The 20,981-nt window shown below is 47.6% G+C and overlaps 1 protein-coding gene across 1 annotated transcript in view; it reads left to right on the forward strand.

Moving 5' to 3' along the window:
* Positions 1-20,981, forward strand: part of RALGAPA2 (Ral GTPase activating protein catalytic alpha subunit 2) — an 898,249-nt gene that overhangs the window by 230,264 nt on the left and 647,004 nt on the right. The window contains 1 exon segment of the mRNA XM_030196220.1: positions 10,540-10,698. Within this exon segment, the coding sequence (XP_030052080.1) occupies positions 10,540-10,698 (159 nt within the window).

Here is a 20,981-nt window from a genome sequence, read left to right on the forward strand (position 1 = left end):
ATCCCAGAACTACTGTGGGACGCCTGAGCAGTGTGCTACAGTAGTAGCTTTTAGCATGCGGTAAGCACACATTAGTGCTTAATGCCGCTTAGTCAAAGGGCCCCAGAATTACATTTTGTACCGTTGTTCTTCATTTCTGCTTTTCTCTGTGTTGTCATGGTCACTTTTCCATTTGACATTTCTTCTCTCTTCATGGCCAGGATCCGTCTCTCTTTTCTGTGTCCCTTTGTTTCCATATTCCCAGTATCTCCACTCTCCTTCCCCCCCACCCCCCCCCCCCAGCGATGCAGCATCTCCTCTGTGTGTGTGTGTGTGTGTGTGTGTGTATGTCTCTCTCTCCCCCTGGCCAAGTTGCATCTCCTTTTTGTGTCTCTGTCCCCCAGCCATTCAACACCTCTTTCCTGTTTGTGTGTGTCTTTCTCTTCCTCAGCCATGCAGCATCTCCTCTCTCTGTGTATCAGGGGCGTAGCCAGACTTCGGCGGGAGGGGGTTCCAGAGCCCGAGGTGAGGGGGCACATTTTAGCCCCCCCCCCCCGGCGCCGCCGACTCCCCCCTCACCATTGCTGAACCCCCCCACCAACTTTGACCCCCCCCCGCCATTGCCGACCCCCCCCTGCCATTGCCGACCCCCCTCCGCCACCAACTTTGACCCCTCCCGCCGCCAACCCGCCGTCGCCTACCTTTGCTGGTGGGGGACCCCAATCCCCACCAGCCGAGGGTCCTCTTCTTCCCAATCCCGCGCAAGGCTTCAACGTGCAGGACGTCAGACTACAATGAAGCCTTGCGCGGGATTGGGAAGAAGAGGACCTCGGCTGGCGGGGTTTGGGGTCCCCCGCCAGCAAAGGTAGGCGATGGCGGATTGGCGGCGGGAGGGGGGGGGGTCGAGAGGGGCGGTGGCAGGGGGGTCCAGGGGCAAATCTACAGGGGTCCAGGCCCCGTGGCCCCATACTGGCTACGCCACTGCTGTGTATGTGTCCCTTGCCAGCCATGCAGCATCTCTTCTCTCCGTGTGTGTGTGTGTCTCTTTCTCCTCAGGCATGCAGCATGTCCTCCCTGTGTATGTGTGTGTCTCTGCAGCCATGCAGCATCATCTCCCTAGGTGTATGTGTCTCTCTCTTCCCAGCCATGCAGCATCTCCTTTCTATGTCTCCCCTCTCCACACCTTGCAGCATTTCCTTTCTATCTCTCCCCTGTGCTGTGGCCATCCAGGATCTCATCTATGTCTCTCTCTTTCTCCGAGGGCAAGCAGGCTGCTTGTTCTCACGACTGGGTGACGTCCGCGGCAGCCCCCACCAACCGGAAGAAGCTTCGCGGGCGGTCCGCACGCAGGGCACGCCCACCGCGCATGCGCGGCCGTCTTCCCGCCCGTGCGCGACCGTTCCCGCCAGTCTTGTTTTTTCCGCGCTGGAGAGAGTCGTGCGTCGCCGCTCTCTCTTGTCAGCCCCGGAAAACCGTCGCGTTGTTCGCGAGTTTCTTATTTTTTGTTTCTGGTTCCCGCGCGTTCCGGACCTTTTCTTTTCTTGTTAAAAAAAAAAAAAAAAGAGTGAACGCGCTTGTTTTTCCCTCGTTGCGGTCGATTTATTTTTCGAGGTGTGATTTACCGCCACCATCGACGACTTTAATTTCGCCGATGCGATTTTTCCGTCGATGTCCTCGAAGGTCCCGACTGGATTTAAGAAGTGTGGTCGGTGCGGCAGGCCTATCTCGCAGACCAACACCCACGCTTGGTGCCTCCAGTGCCTCGGGCCGGAGCACAATATCAAGTCGTGTTCTTTGTGTCTTGGTCTCTGGAAACGGACTCAGGTTGCGAGGCAAGTTCTTCGGGACCGTCTTTTTGGAACTTGCGTCGGCCCCTCGACGTCGACCTCGACGGCATCGGTATCGACGGCCGGTTCTTCAGTACCGGTATCGATGTCCGCGAAATCGGCACCGATGGCATCGACCCCAGGAGCACAGGTCCCGTCGGCCCGCCGGTCCTCCGGTGATGGTAGGGGTGAGAGGCTGCGTGGGCAATCGGCCCCGGTCACTCCCTCTGCCCATGGCCCTCGGGACCGAACCCTGTCTGACCCGGCCCCTCGAGACCGAGGGGGATCGACCTCCTCCGTTCCACCGGGCGCCGATGACGGGCACCGCAAAAAAACAGAAAAAGCACCGTCATCGGTCCCCATTGGTGCGCCCGGCTCTCGGTGCCGGTGAGGAGTCGGCGCCGAAGCGTCGGCGTCGAGAGGAGAGGTCCCCCTCGGTAGTGGAGGTACCGACGCGTCAGGGTCCCAGCACTTCGGTGCAGTCTCCTGGACCCGAGCAGCTTCCGGCACCGACACCTCTACCCGGCCCCCCCGTCTTTCCCGACAGCGGGCCTGGACGAGTGCCTCCGAGCCATCCTTCCGGGGATCCTGGAAGGGCTGATGCGCCAGGCTGTGCTGGCGCCGGGGGTGCTTGCGCCCTCGGCGCCGTTGACTGTGGCGCCGGCGAGCTCTAGCCCAGTGCTGAGGCCTTCGACACCGCCGCCGCTTGCGGCGCCGGTCTCGACCGCCACGCAGGTGGAGTCCCCGTCGACGTCGATGGAGGGAGCTTCGTCCCCGCCGGCGCTGGAGTCCACCGCTCGACGACACCGAGGCCTCGGTGCCTCGACGTCGAGCCGGGCCCGGTTAAGGACTCAGCTACATGAGCTTATGTCCGATACCGAGGAAGAGGCCTCGTGGGGGGAAGAGGAGGACCCCAGATATTTCTCCTCAGAGGAGTCTGTGGGCCTTCCCTCTGACCCCACGCCTTCACCAGAGAGGAAGCTCTCGCCTCCTGAGAGCCTCTCCTTTGCCTCCTTTGTAAGGGACATGTCCATTTGCATTCCTTTCCCCGTGGTCTCTGTGGATGAGCCGAGGGCTGAGATGCTCGAGGTCCTCGACTATCCATCACCACCTAGAGAGTCCTCCACGGTGCCGTTGCACAATGTCCTCAAAGAGACACTGCTTCGGAACTGGATGAGACCATTATCTAATCCCACCATTCCCAAGAAAGCAGAGTCCCAGTACAGAATCCACTCGGACCCAGAGTTAATGCGGCCCCAATTGCCCCATGACTCGGCGGTCGTGGATTCTGCTCTCAAGAGGGCACGGAGTTCGAGGGATACCGCCTCGGCGCCCCCGGGGCGGAAGTCTCGCACTCTGGACTCGTTTGGGAGGAAGGCCTACCAATTTTCCATGCTCGTGACCCGCATCCAATCTTACCAGCTCTACACGAGCATCCACATGCGGAACACTGTGAAGCAACTGGCGGACCTGGTTGATAAGCTCCCGCCGGAGCAGTCCAGGCCTTATCAGGAGGTGGTCAGGCAGCTGAAGGCGTGCAGAAAGTTCCTGTCCAGGGGTATCTATGACACCTGTGACATGGCATCTCGTGCTGCGGCCCAAGGTATAGTGATGCGCAGGCTCTCATGGCTGCGTGCCTCTGACCTGGACAACCGCACCCAGCAGAGACTGGCCGACGTCCCTTGCCGGAGGGATAATATTTTTGGCGAGAAGGTTGAGCAGCTGGTGGACCAACTGCATCAGCGGGAAACCGCCCTCGACAAGCTCTCCCACCGGGCGCCTTCAGCATCCACCTCAGCAGGTGGACGTTTTTCCCGGGCCAGGCAGGCTGCGCCCTATGCTTTTGCCAAGCGTAGGTACACCCAGCCGGCCCGAAGGCCTCGACAGGCACAGGGACAGCCCCAGCGCGCTCGTTCTCGTCAACAGCGTGCGCCTAAGCAGCCCCCTGCGCCTCCACAGCAAAAGCCGGGGACGGGCTTTTGACTGGATCCACGGGAACATAGCCGCCCTCAAAGTGTCCGTGCTGGACGATCTGCCGGTCGGAGGGAGGTTAAAATTTTTTCACCAAAGGTGGCCTCTCATAACCTCCGACCAGTGGGTTCTCCAAATAGTACGGTGCGGATACGCCCTAAATTTGGCCTCCCTTCCACCAAATTGTCCTCCGGGAGCTCAATCCTTCAGCTCCCATCACAAGCAGGTACTTGCAGAGGAACTCTCTGCCCTTCTCAGCGCCAATGCGGTCGAGCCCGTACCACCCGGGCAGGAAGGGCAGGGATTCTATTCCAGGTACTTCCTTGTGGAAAAGAAAACAGGGGGGATGCGCCCCATCCTAGACCTGAGAGGCCTGAACAAATTCCTGGTCAAAGAAAAGTTCAGGATGCTTTCCTTGGGCACCCTTCTGCCAATGATTCAGAAAAACGATTGGCTATGTTCCCTGGATTTAAAGGACGCATACACTCACATCCCAATACTGCCAGCTCACAGACAGTATCTCAGATTCCGCCTGGGCGCACGGCACTTTCAGTATTGTATGCTGCCCTTTGGGCTCGCCTCTGCCCCACGGGTGTTTACAAAGTGCCTCGTGGTGGTGGCGGCGTATCTACGCAAGCTGGGAGTGCACGTGTTCCCATATCTCGACGATTGGCTGGTCAAGAACACCTCGAAGGCAGGAGCCCTCCGGTCCATGCAGTGCACTATTCAACTCCTGGAGCTGCTGGGGTTTGTGATAAATTACCCAAAGTCCCAACTCCAGCCAACCCAGTCTCTGGAATTCATAGGAGCTCTGCTGAATACCCAGACGGCTCAGGCCTTCCTTCCCGAAGCGAGGGCCAACAACCTCCTGTCCCTGGCTTCGCAGACCAGAGCGTCTCAGCAGGTCACAGCTCGGCAGATGTTGAGACTTCTGGGTCATCTGGCCTCCACAGTCCATGTGACTCCCATGGCTCGTCTTCACATGAGATCTGCTCAATGGACCCTAGCTTCCCAGTGGTTCCAAGCCACCGGGAATCTAGAGGATGTCATCCGCCTCTCCACCAGTTGCCGCACTTCACTGCTCTGGTGGACCATTCGGACCAATTTGACCCTGGGACGTCCATTCCAAATTCCACAGCCCACGAAAGTGCTGACGACGGATGCATCTCGCCTGGGGTGGGGAGCTCATGTCGATGGGCTCCACACCCAGGGTCTGTGGTCCCTCCAGGAAAAGGATCTGCAGATCAACCTCCTGGAGCTCCGAGCGATCTGGAACGCACTGAAGGCTTTCAGAGATCGGCTGTCCTGCCAAATTATCCAAATTCGGACAGACAATCAGGTTGCAATGTATTACACCAACAAGCAGGGGGGCACCGGATCTCGCCCCTTGTGTCAGGAAGCCGTCGGGATGTGGCGTTGGGCTTGCCAGTTCGGCATGCTCCTCCAAGCCACATACCTGGCAGGTGTAAACAACAGTCTGGCCGACAGGCTGAGCAGAGTCATGCAACCGCACGAGTGGTCGCTTCATTCCAAAGTGGTATGCAAGATCTTCCGAGAGTGGGGCACCCCTTCGGTGGACCTTTTCGCTTCTCAGACCAACCACAAGCTGCCTCTGTTCTGTTCCAGACTACAGACACACGGCAGGCTAGCGTCGGACGCCTTTCTCCTTCATTGGGGGACCGGCCTCCTGTATGCTTATCCTCCCATACCTTTGGTGGGGAAGACCTTACTGAAGCTCAAGCAAGACCACGGCACCATGATTCTGATAGCGCCCTTTTGGCCCCGTCAGATCTGGTTCCCTCTTCTTCTGGAGTTGTCCTCCGAAGAACCGTGGAGATTGGAGTGTTTTCCGACTCTCATTTCACAGAACGACGGAGCGTTGCTGCACCCCAACCTTCAGTCCCTGGCTCTCACGGCCTGGATGTTGAGGGCGTAGACTTCACTGCGTTGGGTCTGTCCGAGGGTGTCTCCCGTGTCTTGCTTGCCTCTAGGAAGGATTCCACTAAAAAGAGTTACTTTTTCAAGTGGAGGAGGTTTGTCGTTTGGTGTGAGAGCAAGGCCCTAGAACCTCGTTCTTGCCCTGCACAGAACCTGCTTGAATACCTTCTGCACTTATCAGAGTCTGGCCTCAAGACCAACTCAGTAAGGAATCACCTTAGTGCGATTAGTGCTTACCATTATCGTGTGGAAGGTAAAGCCATCTCTGGAGAGCCTTTAGTCGTTCGATTCATGAGAGGCTTGCTTTTGTCAAAGCCCCCTGTCAAGCCTCCTACAGTGTCATGGGATCTCAACGTCGTCCTCACCCAGCTGATGAAACCTCCTTTTGAGCCACTGAATGCCTGCCATCTGAAGTACTTGACCTGGAAGGTCATTTTCTTGGTGGCAGTTACTTCAGCTCGTAGGGTCAGTGAGCTTCAAGCCCTGGTAGCTCATGCTCCATATACCAAATTTCATCACAACAGAGTAGTGCTCCGCACCCACCCAAAGTTCCTGCCGAAGGTCGGAGTTCCATCTTAACCAGTCAATTGTCTTGCCAACATTCTTCCCCAGGCCTCATACCCGCCCTGCTGAACGTCAGTTGCACACATTGGACTGCAAGAGAGCATTGGCCTTCTACTTGGAGCGGACACAGCCCCACAGACAGTCCGCCCAATTGTTTGTTTCTTTCGACCCTAACAGGCTAGGGGTCGCTGTCGGGAAACGCACCATCTCCAATTGGCTAGCAGATTGCATTTCCTTCACTTACGCCCAGGCTGGGCTGGCTCTTGAGGGTCATGTCACGGCTCATAGTGTTAGAGCCATGGCAGCGTCAGTGGCCCACTTGAAGTCATCCACTATTGAAGAGATTTGCAAGGCTGCGACGTGGTCATCTGTCCACACATTCACATCACATTACTGCCTCCAGCAGGATACCCGACGCGACAGTCGGTTCGGGCAGTCGGTGCTGCAGAATCTGTTTGGGGTGTAAATCCAACTCCACCCTCCAGGACCCGCATTTATTCTGTTCAGGCTGCACTCTCAGTTAGTTGTTCTTCGTAGGTCAATTTTCTGTTGGATCCTCGCCGTTGCGAGGTTCAATTGACCTGGGTTCTTGTTTTGAGTGAGCCTGAGAGCTAGGGATACCCCAGTTGTGAGAACAAGCAGCCTGCTTGTCCTCGGAGAAAGTGAATGATACATACCTGTAGCAGGTGTTCTCCGAGGACAGCAGGCTGATTGTTCTCCCCTACCCTCCCTCCTCCCCTTTGGAGTTGTGTTTTCATCATTTTTGCTTGTCATTCAACTGGCGGGAACGGTCGCGCACGGGCGGGAAGGCGGCCGCGCATGCGCGCTGGGCGTGCCCTGCGTGCGGACCGCCCGCGAAGCTTCTTCCGGTTGGTGGGGGCTGCCGCGGACGTCACCCAGTCGTGAGAACAATCAGCCTGCTGTCCTCGGAGAACACCTGCTACAGGTATGTATCATTCACTTTCTCCTCCCCCCATCCAACATAACCCCTCTATTTCTTTCTCCTCCCCCCCCCATCTAGTAACCTCTGTTTCTCTTTCCACCCTTCCAAAGTTGCCCCTCTGTCTCCTTCCAACTTCCCGCATTGTGCCATGTCTCACCTATCTGTCTCCTTCTTCCTCCACTACCAACATTGCCCCATCTCTCTCTCTTTCTCTTTCCTACCCCATTCCTGGTAACTTATTCCTACTATCCCATTATCCCTTTTTGGTTCCTCGTTAATCCAGTCACAAGCTTTCGCTACCTTGACATCATTTGGGACTGCACCTTATCTTTCCTACCCCAAATTTTGGCCTTGTCCAGATCTTGTTTTTTTTATTTTTCGGCAGCTATGTTTGATTTGTCACCTCTTTACCCTTGATACATTTCACACCCTTGTCCTTTCTTTTTTTATGATGAGACTAGATTACTGTAACGTAGTGTATGCAGGTTTGCCTGGATATGCGTTTAAACAGCTTCAAACAGTTCAAAACGTAGCCATCCAATTACTGTGCTACGTGCGCTGCACGGATCATGTCACTCGTTTATGTAAGAACCATCATTGGCTACCGGTCAAACAAAGAGATCGCAGTCCCCACCTTCAAAGCTCTGAGGGTTGGGATCCCAAACTGTTTATCCAATCTCACTATACCTTATTTCCCTAGCAGACCTTTCAGATCCCTTAATAACCATTGTTTAGTTTTGCCCAACCCTAAAGCCGCTCAGTCTCAGTCCACCAGGCACACTGCCTTTTACTTTTTGGCCCCCTCCATCTGGAACAGCCTACCTTTGGAACTTTGTAGTGACGTCTCATTTAAACGTTTCAAAGCTGCTTAAAAACCTGGTTATATAATCAAGCCTATCATGTCCCTTCCTGATGATCCCTCGAGATGTTTAACACCGGTCAACTGGAACCTCTGCTTTCTCGTCCCCTTTTTTCTTTTAAAGTTTTGATAGCTTTTCTCCTTTCTTTGCTGATTTGTGTGCTTATCCTATTTGAATATTGCCATTCCTTTCTTCCTCGATGTTTAGCCTGTACACTGCTCTGCTTGCAAGTTGAGTGGTATAGTAAGTTCTCAGTAAACTATATTGACACCTCCATCCACCCCTTCACTCATTCATTCTCTCTGCCGCCACTTGCGTGCCTGTAGTGCCACTACCTTCCCGTGTCTGCAATGGCACCAAGAAATAGAAATTGCATCCTTCCCCTCCCTGCTGCCTACCTCTTTGCTCAACTGCTGTGTCCCCACACTCCATGGCTGCAAGCAAACCAAATTCAGGTGCAAGGCCTTCAGAGGGCTTGAAGCAATTGAGGGTTTAGTGACTTGCCCAAGTTCACAAAGAGCCCCAGTGGAATTTGAACCTCTGTCTCAGCCCCACTCGGCTGCTTTTCCACTATGCTTAATACGCTTCTTCCAGCCTGTATTAGCCAGATGTCTAACTGGTTTTAATACTAAGTTTATATTAATGATTAAAATCATGTTCACTTGCACTCTGGTTTGCTTTGTAAGTGAAATGCGAATCAACAAATGGTTTTTTTTTTTAGACTTGTAGTTTATTTCTTTTATTGGGAGGGAGCTCAAGAGGGGAGAGAAGAGTCTTTGACTTGCTCAGCTGCCAGTATCATTGAAGCTGTATAAGAGGGATTAGTTTGGTAGTGCATCAAATGTGTGCTTTGTGAGGAGGGATAGCTGGTGCAGTGACAGAAGGTCCTGCAGCTGCTATCAGGTGGTTTTTGTGCATTATTTTTTCATGGTTTGGTATATCACCTGTTCACTGAAGAATACTTCCAGCATTGTTTAAAAAGACACTCTTTATATCACCCTCCAGCATGTACCAGAGTAGTCTATGGAAGATTATCTTTTAGTGTGTCTTCATTCATTTCATGTGGGTTTGTTTTGTTTAGATCACTGATTGAGTTTTGCTTTAGATGTGCATACTTTTTCACTTAGGGCAGCTGCTTGTTTTGAGATTTCAAGAAAAGAAAACCCGTATAATAAGCAAACAGGTGCTTTGCCAGTCAGGACAAATTAAAGAATATTGGACTCTTTATTCTTTGTGATTAGATGCAATGTTTTTATGCTGAGTAGTTTAGTAGTTAGTTTGTAATACTTACAAGCAACATTACAAGCTGTGATTAGTATTGAAATGGGGGCATAATTGATGTAGATACATGGTATCAAGTATATTTAAATAACCGAGGAACCCTTTACTAAACCACCTTAAGCACTTAACACACGATTTAGCAGTCAGTAACTACTAGTGCAAAACCATGTTTAAGGGGCTTTGTGGCATTTTTGTAGTTACCACACAGTAAACAGCGCATTAAGTGCTTTTCGTGTTAGGATGGGCATAGAAGACATTTTATGATTAGCACACTGCAAATAATACATTCTAATTGACACTTTTGCAGTTATTGTGGAAGAACTTAGCACTTCCTTATTCCAAGCACAGTATCTGCACATTTAACATGGCACTTGTAATGGCAGATTCTGGGATTGCCCCCATGGTTGCCATGTTAAATTTGCACATACTGCATGGAAAAGTCCTGAGTTAGCTATAGTAACTGCAGACTTTATCCTGGCTTAGTAAGAGGACCCTTAAATGCTGTTTGGTGAACACTTGAGCTAAAATCATATACATGTATCTAAGTTGAAAAATGTTCTTACAAAATTAAATGAAAGGTCATTTGTTTGTAGTTATAAACTTAAAAGATACTAATTTTCTTTACATAGAGTCTGATTTGTTGAAGTTTATTATATTTCTTCAGATGTTCCTTGACTAAAACAGACATTCTGCAAATTTTTTGTTGGTGATATTTAAATAATACAGGGGTCAATTTTCAAAAAAACAAATGCTCAGTTTGTAAATTTATACAGATTTTTAATCAAATGTAATGTAAATGGGATGGAGAACAGATGAAAGAGGAGAAAAGGGAGTATTTGGCTGAAAAATCACCAAACTGTTGGCTCCAAAAACTTAAAATCCTAAATTTAGATGTGAAATTCATGTGCCTAGTAGTGAAAATTAGAACATAACTTTCCCCCATCCTACCTCCACCTACATTAGTTCCCACACTGTGAATTTATAAATGAATCAGCCTCATTTTTTTGCTCAACTCCCAAAGCAGGCATTGAAAATTGACCCTATACTGTCCACTCATGGAACACAGCTTTTTACATGCATTTTACTTTAGAAATTGCAATAATCATTAGCTCTTTTACTTTTGACAATGAATCTCACATTAATAGGGAATATGTGACTTTTTTTTATTCTTCCTTAGGTTTTGGTTGTGCTTTCCCTATTCTTTCTGATTCCTGTTTTCAGTCCCAGCTTCCTTCCGTATCTCGAGCATTCCCTATACAATCTGAAACCAAAGACTTTCTTCCTCTCCTGGATGAAAAAATGCACCAGTCTGTCCTGCATATGCCCGAGGATTTAGGTATTATACTCTGTCTTGTTCCCTTTCTATCAAGGTTTTGTAAATATTTTTTGTTTTAATTTGTTTTAGGCAACCAATATGTCCGCTTGATAAAGTTGCTAATTGTAGCAATACAGTTCAAAAGTTTATAAATGATATCTTCAGCTGTTCAACATAACTGACTAAATGTTGGATATGGTAATTAACAATGGTTTCTGGGTTTTTTTTTAAACCTTTTGAACCAAAATGTTCTACATTTAGCAGTCATGAACATGTTTAGTAGCCTGTAGAGTAGAACTTTTTTTTTTTTTGGCCTGTTAGGAAGAATAGGTAAGAAGGAACAGTGTCTATTATGCAAGGTGGGTAAAACTGAGGCACAGAGCCAGGAGTCTTTTCTTCTTCACCCAGGACACCCGTTCAAAATTACACCCCTGCTTGTTTTTTTGTTTTTTTTTAATTTGAAGTCATTTTCATTTTGAGGGTGGGCATTGAATGGGGCAGCAACATTGGGTCTCAATGCCAGGGCTGAAACACTGTTGGTCAAATTTGGGGTAGGGCTGCCAGCAGGCCAATGGTATCTCTGCATAGACGTATTTGGGGTGATAATGGAGGAAGGGGAGTGGAGAGGGGTGATAATGTGGCATAGTGCTTAGAGCGATTGGCTGAGAATCAGGGAAATCAAGCTTCTGACATTCTTTGAGACTTTGGACAAATAATTTAGTTTCCCATTGCCTGAGATACCAATTTGGAATGTGAACTCTTTGGGGCAGAACATATTGTACCACAAAACATCACCACTGTATAGCACTGCATATATTCTGTACCTTTATAAATGTGATGATTAGCATTATTTCTGCACATCATGCCCTATGTTACAACCCCTTCTCTGCCATTAAAAGAGCAATAAAAGACAGCCCAAGAAAGAAAATCCCAAGAGCCTTCTATGGATCAAATAAAATCCAGTCCATATCAGCCATCTAGTAAAACTATATAATGATGTATACTTCAGAACTGAAGATGCAGGTTGAATTTTGAGATTCTGTGTAAGATACTGAATGAAATGTTAGGGAGAGAAAGTTGGGAAATGCTGGATGGAAGGGTAGTGAGGGAAATAGGAGAGTTGCTGGATGGAAGGGGGAGAGGATAGAGTTAGTGAAAGACTGGAGAATAAGAGGAAGGGCATGGGAAGAACAAGGAATGGAAAGGATAGAAAGAGGAAGACATTGGATTGAAGGAAGGGGAGAGAGAGAGAGAGAGGGAGACCCTGGATGGAAGGATGGGGAGAGAAAGAGGGATGAGATTGGGTGGAAGGGTAGGAAGAGAAAGAGGGGAGATCCTGGATGGAAGGGTAGAGAGAGAAAGGGGAGCTCCTGGATGGAAAGGGGGAGAGGATTGAGTTAGTGAAAGACTGGAGAATAAGAGGAAGGGGGCATAGGGAAAAAAGATGAGAATCCATAGGTAAATGAAATAAAAAGAGGGAAATTAAAGACTGGATAGTAAAAATGAATTAAATCTGAACAGTGAGGAAGAAACATAAATTGAAGAAAACAAAGAAAAAGGAGAGAGAAAAATGACAAATGGATAGGAAACTGGCAAGAGAGTTAAGAGAAGATGAAGGAAAGCAGAATCAAGAGATGGGGACCAACACAATTAGAAAAAATAAACGGCCAGACAACAAACGTACAGAAAATAATTTTATTTTTAATTTAGGATAAAGCTATGTGGTAGCTGTGTTAATAAAGGTTAATAAATATAAATAAACCACAAAATAGAAAATAAGGTGATGCCTTTATTTTGGTCTGATTTTAATACATTTTTGATCAGCCTTCCTCAGGTTAGGAGAGGATATCATAACAGTAGTATAATGACCTTACATGACCTGAGGCAGGAGGTTTTGGCCTCTGAAAGCTAGTTGAAAAAGGTATTGGGCTAATCCAATAAAAAGGTATCATTTTATTTTCCATTTTCAAGTGCTTAAACTGAGCATGTGCGGGAGAGACGACATCAGCGGCTGAAGCACACTGCCGACTGCTGCACTACCCAGGCAGCATGGTAGGGGGCTCATGCGGTGGACCTCTTCAATTAATGGGGCTTAAGCAGCTCCGCAAGTGGGTTTATGCTCAAGGTGGGGGGGCAAGGCCCCCTTGCGGTTATGCCTCATGGGGGAATAGATGCTGGATAGGGGGTGTAATACAGTGATGTAAAACACTCCCTCTTACCCATCCCTGCTGTCACTGGCGTAAATAAAATATTTTTTGGAATGGCCACGTGATTGAGGTGTGCCAGGGGTTGGAGCCATGAAGTAGAGTGGGCAGAGCCAAGGCAGAGTGGGTCAGGGTTGGGGCGTGTACTAAAATCTCTCTCAAAAATTGAGACTCCTTGGCAGCTCTGCAAAATGATAACATAAGGTTTAAAAGTCAAGCCTTGTCGCTGGATTACTGTGATGGTGTGATACAAAGGATTTGCATCAGCTCCAACTGATTCAGAATGCTGTAGCATGACTGATAGAAGGAATTAGTGGAGTGGAAAGGGGGATTATTAAGCAAGGGGAAGAAACAGAGGAGTGTAAAGGGCTTTTTTTTTTGTTGGAGGGGGGAATGGTGATAGTGAATCAGAGTGTACCATACATACCATACCCTGCTATCTATCCACCATCTTATCTCTCAGAAACGAAGTTGTAAGTGACATGGAGGGGCATTTTTGAAAGAAACGTCTATGTTTGGATTTGGACGTCTTTGTAAAATGTCCAAATCCGGGGGCGGGGAAAACCGTATTTTTGGAACAAGATGGATGTCCATCTTTCGTTTCGAAAATACCATCAAAGATGCCCAAATCCAAGGACATCCTTGAATTTGGACATCCCTAGATTTGGACGTCTTTGACTTTCGGCGATTTTTGAAACCAAAGACGTCCAAGTCAAAAATGTCCAAATGCAAGCCATTTGGATGTGGGAGGAGCCAGCATTTCTAGTGCACTGGTCCCCGTGACATGCCAGGACACCAGCTGGGCACCCTAGGGGGCACTGCTGTAGACTTCATAGCTCCCTTACCTTGTGTGCTGAGCTCCCCAAAACCCACTACCCACAACTGTACACCACTACCATAGCCCTTACGGGTGAAAGGGGGCACTTATATATGGGTACAGTGGTGGGTTTTGGAGAGCTTACTGTTTCCTCCACAAATGTAATAGGTGGGGGGAGGGGTATGGGCCTGGGTCCACCTGTCTGAAGTGCACAGCACCTACTACTAAACTACTCCAGGGACCTGCATGCGCTGTCATGGACCTGAATGTGACATCTGAGGCTGGCATAGAGGCAGGTACGAAATATATATATATATTTTTAAAATGTTTTATTTATAACCATTTGAATTTTTACAAGTGATAAAACAACTTGCTGGAAATACAGAGAAAGTAATATGTAGGAATTATTTCAGTCAGGTAATTCTATTCTCTTCCTTAGACCACTAAATAGGGAGAGTGAAACAAGATAAGAAGATCAATTAAACAGTAAACAGAAAAAAAACCCCCGTGGTATTAACCTGATTATCCCCAGATATTTGAAATATTTTTAAAGATGTTTTTTGAGGGTGGGAGGGAGGGGGTTAGTGACCACTGGGGAAGTAACGGAAGGTCATCCACGATTTCCTCCAGTGGTCATCTGGTCATTTCGGGCACCTTTTTGTGCCTTATTCATAAAAAAAACCACATCTGGGTGAAAACATCCAAGTGTTCGTCATGGACGTCCTTGTTTTTTTCGATTATGGGTCAAAGATGTTGAAGTGTTAGGCACGCCCAAGTCCCGCCTTCACGACGCCTCCGACACACCCCTTGAAATTTGGACATCCTTGCGACGGACTGCAGTTGGAGACGTCCAAAATCGGGTTTCGATTATACTGATTTGGACATCTCTGGGAGATGGGCGTCCATGTCTATCTTCCGATTTATGTCGAAAGATGGATGTCTTTCTCTTTCGAAAATGAGCCTGATGATCACATCAAACCATTTCTGCAAAAGCTTTATGGCTACCAGTACAATACAAAGCTAAATTTCAAAACTCTGTGTCAGATTTGAATGACCCTTAATGGAAACGGACCAGAGAAGAACTGGATTTCCATCTGTGCATCTCCATGGTCTTCTAAGGACTCTGTCCAAATGTGCCCATTAACTTGTTAGATTCTTTTGAAGGTGCTAATAAACATGTGGATGGGTGAGCTGGCTGATATAGAGGCATATTTTCAAAGCACTTAGCCTCCCAAAGTTCCATAGAAACCTATGGAACTTAGCCTCCCAAAGTGCTTTGAAAATAAGCCTGATAGTGTGTTTAGATTTTTAGAAGGCTTGTTAAAGTTCTTCATGCAACACTCGTTAGGAAATTAAAAAGTCACAGGACAGGAGGCGTTGTCTTATTGTGGATTGATAACTAGTTAAAAAAATAGGAAACTAAGAATAGGACTAATAGTTCTGATGGTCTCAGTGTTCACCACCTCTCATCTCAACCCTGACACTCTATTCCCATCCCTCCTTATGAGGTGAATACTCCTTACCCTCTGTATTCTTTCTGTCTCCCCCTACTCCAGGCACACATCTCCTTCCCATCTCTTTCCAGTTACTTTCCTCCCTTCCCTCCCCACCCCCTGCATTCTTTCGGTCCCTTTCTCTTTCCTAGCTTTTTGGCCCCTGCAGTACACTTTCATGACTTTTCCCCTGAACTAGATTCTTTGAGTTAATGCTGTGTGTTGGCTTCTCTTATTCAGTGGATCATGGTGGGGCCTGACAGCCCTATACATCTGCGGGGACTGTATGCATTCTTGGGGGGAGATGACTGGGGTAATTATATTAATGCAGACATCACACAGTTTTGACAACCTGCACTTCCATTTACTGTTTTGTAAAAAAAATCTATCTATCTATCTAGACTAGAGAATGATATGGAGACAAAGTTTGCCCCAACCCTCACCCCATCCCCGCAACAGTTCGAATCTCAGTCGTACAAAAAGCAAATGATTGTCTTTTAGCAAAAATGATGGAACTGTTGGTGTGGAGTTTGAGTTTGCAGGGATGGGGTGGGGACAGACTTTGTCCCTGGGTCATTCTCTAATATAGCTGATTTCTTTTCTCAATAAAGAAAGGTAAGTAATAGTGTGCCCCCAGGGATCTATACTAGAACTGCTGCTTTTTAGTATGTTTAAAAATGATCTATAAAAGGGAGCATTGAGTTATGCTTTTAAATTTGCAGGTGATGCAAACATTTTCAAAGTTGTTAAACCACAAGTGAATCATGAGAAAATACAGGAGAACCTTGCAAAACACAGGGTCTGGGCATCTAAATGGCGATGAAATTTAATGTGGAGAAATGCACAGTGATGCATATACAATGAAAAATAATCCTAACTACAGGTTCTGTATTAGCATTCAGAGAACGCACCTCTAGAGTTGTCATAGAGAAGACTTTGAAATCCTTAGCTTAGTGTGTAGTGGTGATTAATTCCTAAAATTCTGCTTGGTTTTTTATTTAGAAAAAGTGTATAATGAATATCAGCGGCCAAATGCTGACTCTGCTCCCTGGAATGCCCACAATGTAGCTGGCTTTGTGTTCGATGCTAACCATGATATTCATCAGCACTTAGTTGGTTAAGTGCCTCTGAATATTAGCAGTTAGCCCCAACCAAGCAATTTAACCAGTCAGCGGCAGGCTAAATTGCTTTGAATATTGGGCCCTATTTTTTATACTATTGCCTGTCTCCTTCCTATGAGGCAGTACTCCCTGATAGAGAGGAGATAGGCAGCAGTATAAAAACAAGAAGAGGACTAAGCTCCCCTCCTATTTAGGAACCAGGGTCAGCCCCAAAGACAGTAGGGGCCTACCTAGATTCCTTGGCTGATTGGTCCTTGTAGAAGGCTTCCACCAGGTGGTTTCTTGCACGTGAATATACACTGGAATTTCCAGTCTTCTCTGTTCTCAGGTCTTTCACGAAGCACTGAGTTCCTTATTCTCTCTTGGACCCAGGTGTTTGACTTTGTTTAGTCTATTTTTTGCTAATGAACCTATGCTGCCTGTCTTGACATCTGCCTTTACCTGTCATCTTGGATTTATCGTCCACCCAGTACCTCCCCTGTCTTTTTTGACATCTGGTGTCCACTCCCTCCTCTTTGAGACCGCTGTTCAAGTCTTAGCAGCCCTCCCGGCACAGGGCTCAATCCTTAGCTTAAGGGTTGGTGCAGTGGGCTGAGAAACAGGAGAACTAGGTTCAGTTTTCACTGCAGCTCCTTGTGACCCCTTCAATTTTCCATTCAATCTTCCATTGCCCAGGTACAAAAACTTAGAGTATGAGCCTACTAGGGATAGAGAAAGTACCTGTACATAATAATATATAAACCACTTTGGTTGTACCACTGAAAGGCGGTATATCAAAAGCATTATCACTACTATTATCCCAAAGGAAAAGGGACCTGTTGTGGATGAAAGGGCACATCCCTGGTATTCGCCTTGAGCAAACCCAGCCGTGACATTTTTATATTGCCTTCTGGCCGTGATGTGGATTGTAAATCACTGATGAAAATTGAAAGGTAGTATATCAATTAACAAAAACAATCTACTTGTATAAATGCCACTATTTACATGTGTATATGCTTCTAAGGTGATCTCCATAGTATATTCAGAAAAGGTACAGAGAAGGGCAACTAAAACATTTAATTGGATGAAAGAAAAGCTCCCGGGTGAAAAAAGGCTAGGCCTCTTCAGTTTAGGGAAGAGATAGCTGAGAGGAGAAATAACAAACATTTATAAAATTATGAGTTGGGTGAGATGTGTAGACAGGGAACCCTTTACAAATTTTTCTAAGAAAAACGCAATCAGAGCATGGCATATTGAATATTTAATTTTCATCAATAAATTGGCAGAAAAAAATACAACATACAATACTGTATTTATAATTATAATTAAAAAGGGAAATTCTGTACAGTACTGTATTTAAAAGTAAAGTGCAGTGCTGTATTTCTTGTAAGGGCTTTTCCTTCTATACAACAACAAGGTTATGTATGTTCTTTGAAGACAAGCAACTGCTTGTTCTCACTTGTGGGTTGACGTCTGAGTTGGCCCGGGAACCGGCATTTTGCAAGCAAAATATTTTTAAAAAAATCTTGCGAGTGTTCCCACTTAGTTATTTTTTTCTCCGCGTTGAGGTGTGGTGGAGTTTTTTCCCTGCTCCTCTCAGGCCCGGTAAAGAGTTTCTTTCGTTTTGAGGCTTTTGCCTTATTTCTTTTCTTTTTTAATACAAATCTCCGGTTTTAAAAAAAACCCCAAAAACTTCCCTTAGTTTTCTTTATTTTTTTTGCCATTTTAAAGTTTCCTTTGTTTTTCGACGCGGCCAGCTTAGGCCGCACGGTCGGGTTGTTCCCTTTTTTCTTTTAACAGGCACGATCGCGTGTTTTGATTTTGCCAAAGCCGTTTTTCCTTCCATGTCATTGAAGACACCTAGCGGCTTGCAAGCTTCCCAAACGTACAAACATTCTATACATGTTATTCCTGGAATTGTGGATTTTTCCCAAGTCCATTTAGTAGCGGTCCTTTAGGAAACCGTCTAACCCCTTTTTAAACTCTGCCAAGCTAACCGCCTTCACCACGTTCTCCGGCAACGAATTCCAGAGTTTAATTACGCGTTCTCCTTCGACACACGGTGTCGGGAGCTCCAGGGCGTCGAGGGATTTGGCACCCGAGAAGCATCAGCGCCGAGAGGATCGCTCTCCCTCTATTCAGGAGGTGCCAATGCATCGGTCTAGCAGCCCAGTACCTGCTCCCGAGCCTCGACAGATTCTGCCACCGGCTCCTTTACCGACCCGGCAGCCTTGTCCGACGGCGGCTCTCAACGAGCACATTAGGGCCCTGCTTCCAGAGCTTCTGGAAGGGTTACTGCGCTAGTCTGCTTTGGTGTCAGGGGTGCTTGCGCCTTCCGTACCATCTGCTGCAGTGATATCTGGCCCTTCGCCTGTGGTGAGGTCCCCGTCCTCGGTGCCGACCTCTTGTTAGACTGCTGGGGCTTGTGCGGCTACCTTAGAGCCGCTATGCTGTGACACACCTCCTGGGTGTTCGTAGCATACTAGTGTGTCATGACACCCTGATTGAGAATCACTGCTCTAAACCAAAGGTTCTCAACCCAGTCCTTGGGACACACCTAACCAGTCAGATTTTCAGGATACCCACAATGAATATGCATGAGAGAAATCTGCATGCACTCCCTCCATTCTGTGCAAATCTATCTCATGCATATTCATTGTGGGTTTCCTAAAATCCTGACTGGCTAGGTGTGTCTCAAGGACTGGGTTGAGAATCCCTGCTCTAAACATACTAACCGTAAAATTAGACTAAATTTCATTATGTCCCTAGTTGAATATGTGTGTGTCTATATTTATTTATGTATTTATAACTTTCATAGAAATGTTCCACGAATTATCTTTATTCTTTGAAACTTAGCCTGATTTTCTATTAACTAATTTTGGAGATGTTTATAATATCATGGTGGGTTCAGCATAGTCTTCCTCTCTCTTCTTCCCTTCCCTCCCATTCCTTTCAGCCATGAGCAGTATCTCCTCTCCACTCTTCCATTCCTCTTCTTTTTCCATGCTTCATGTGCAGCATCTCTTCCCTTCCCCTCCCCCTTTGTGTACAGCATCACCTCTCTGTCCACCCTCCCCTTCCTCTCCCCTCCATCCCTGTGCAATAACTCTCTCTCCTCTCCATGTGCAGCATCTCCTTCTTCTCTTATCCTTTCCTCTCATCTCCCCTTCCCTCCCCTCCCCTCTTTCCATATGAAGCGTCTACCCCTTTATCTCCCTATCCCCCATTTTTCCAGCATTGCCCCTCTGTGTCCCTGTCCCTTTGTTCCCTCCCAATCCAGTATCTCCGCTCTTACTTCCTCATCCCCCAGTCTGGTTTCTCTCCCCATACCTCACAGGTTCAGCATCTCTTCCTCCCTCTCCCTCTTTCCCCACCTCCCAAAGCTTGAGGTCCTCCAACCTTGCTGCCTTTGCCAGCAGTGATTAATCTAGGCTGCCACTGATTTGCCCCTAGATTGTTGTCTCTGCTATGTCCTGCCCACCCAGCAACAGGAAGCTGCGGCAGAGGGAAGGCCTCTGGGGCTGGCCAGAGATGTCTTGGCTTAATGTCTTGGCAAAGATAGCAAGGCTGGAAGACTTTAATTTGGGAGGGAGGTAAGGAGAAATGCTGGACCTGTGAAAGGGGGGAGGGGAAGCAAAGGGAAGTGAAGGAAGAAAGAGAGAGGACCAGCATTAGGACCAAGACTTCATTGTTATTTAATGCAAGGCCCACAGCCTGCACCCAGATGCAGTGAAAAAAGAAAGACTGACGTGGGGTCTGCCACAATGTTCCCCGGTAGCCCGCCGTTGTTCTGGAGGCCTTGAATTGAAAATATTTTTTAAAAACTGAAGGAATGGTTTCTTTGGAGAAAAAAGTGTATGATCAAAAAGTTGAAGACAGTGATTTTTGAGAACAATAATTGTTAAATTTTAAAAAGGGTCTCCTGCTTACAAGCCACTGGAAATAGAGTATTGAAGGAATTATATTTGGTGTATAAAGTTGGTGAGTTTCCTATAGGCTTCTTAAACACATTTGTAGACTTCCGGTTGGGCTATGGAGGAGTAAGGAGGGGAAGTGTTGCTGCTCTGGAGAGCCCGAGAAATCAGTGAACCCAAACCCAACCCAATAGCTTAATGTTTAAGGTAGACAGTCCTGAACTGAAGGGGCGTGGAAAGGAAGCTAAACGAGGGTGAATGGCAACGAAATCGGCAAAAAAAGAGAGCTAAGACAATGGGCGAATTGCGGAGCCCAAGATGGCGGAGAAAAGTTTGCCGCCGTCCCCCACGCCAAGTCCGCAACGGGCCGCAGAAATCATCACAGAAGTGAAAGCGGCTGTGGAGCAAGCTATGGATACTAAGCTCTAAAAAATTATCGATAAGCTAGATGGCATGGAGGAGAGGCACGTGTCCATGATGGCGGATATACAAGCGGCGCAACAACGGATTGGAGTGGTGGAAGACGAATTACAGAAAATATCAACAGAGCACCCAAAGTTGTCTCAAAGAGTGCAGGAACTAGAAGAAAAAATTGACGATTTGGAGAACAGATCGAGGCGAAACAATTTATGCCTGGTCGGACTCCCAGAGGCCTTACCTGACAAAGATCTGCCAAAATTCCTTGAAACCTGGATCCCGCAAGCGGCAGCGATACCAGAGCTGGCTGGAGACTTTAAAGTAGAACGAGCATATCGACTAGGGCAGCGGGCGGCAGG

Source organism: Microcaecilia unicolor, chromosome 3 (assembly GCF_901765095.1).
Source record: "Microcaecilia unicolor chromosome 3, aMicUni1.1, whole genome shotgun sequence".
Classification (NCBI taxonomy): domain Eukaryota; kingdom Metazoa; phylum Chordata; class Amphibia; order Gymnophiona; family Siphonopidae; genus Microcaecilia; species Microcaecilia unicolor.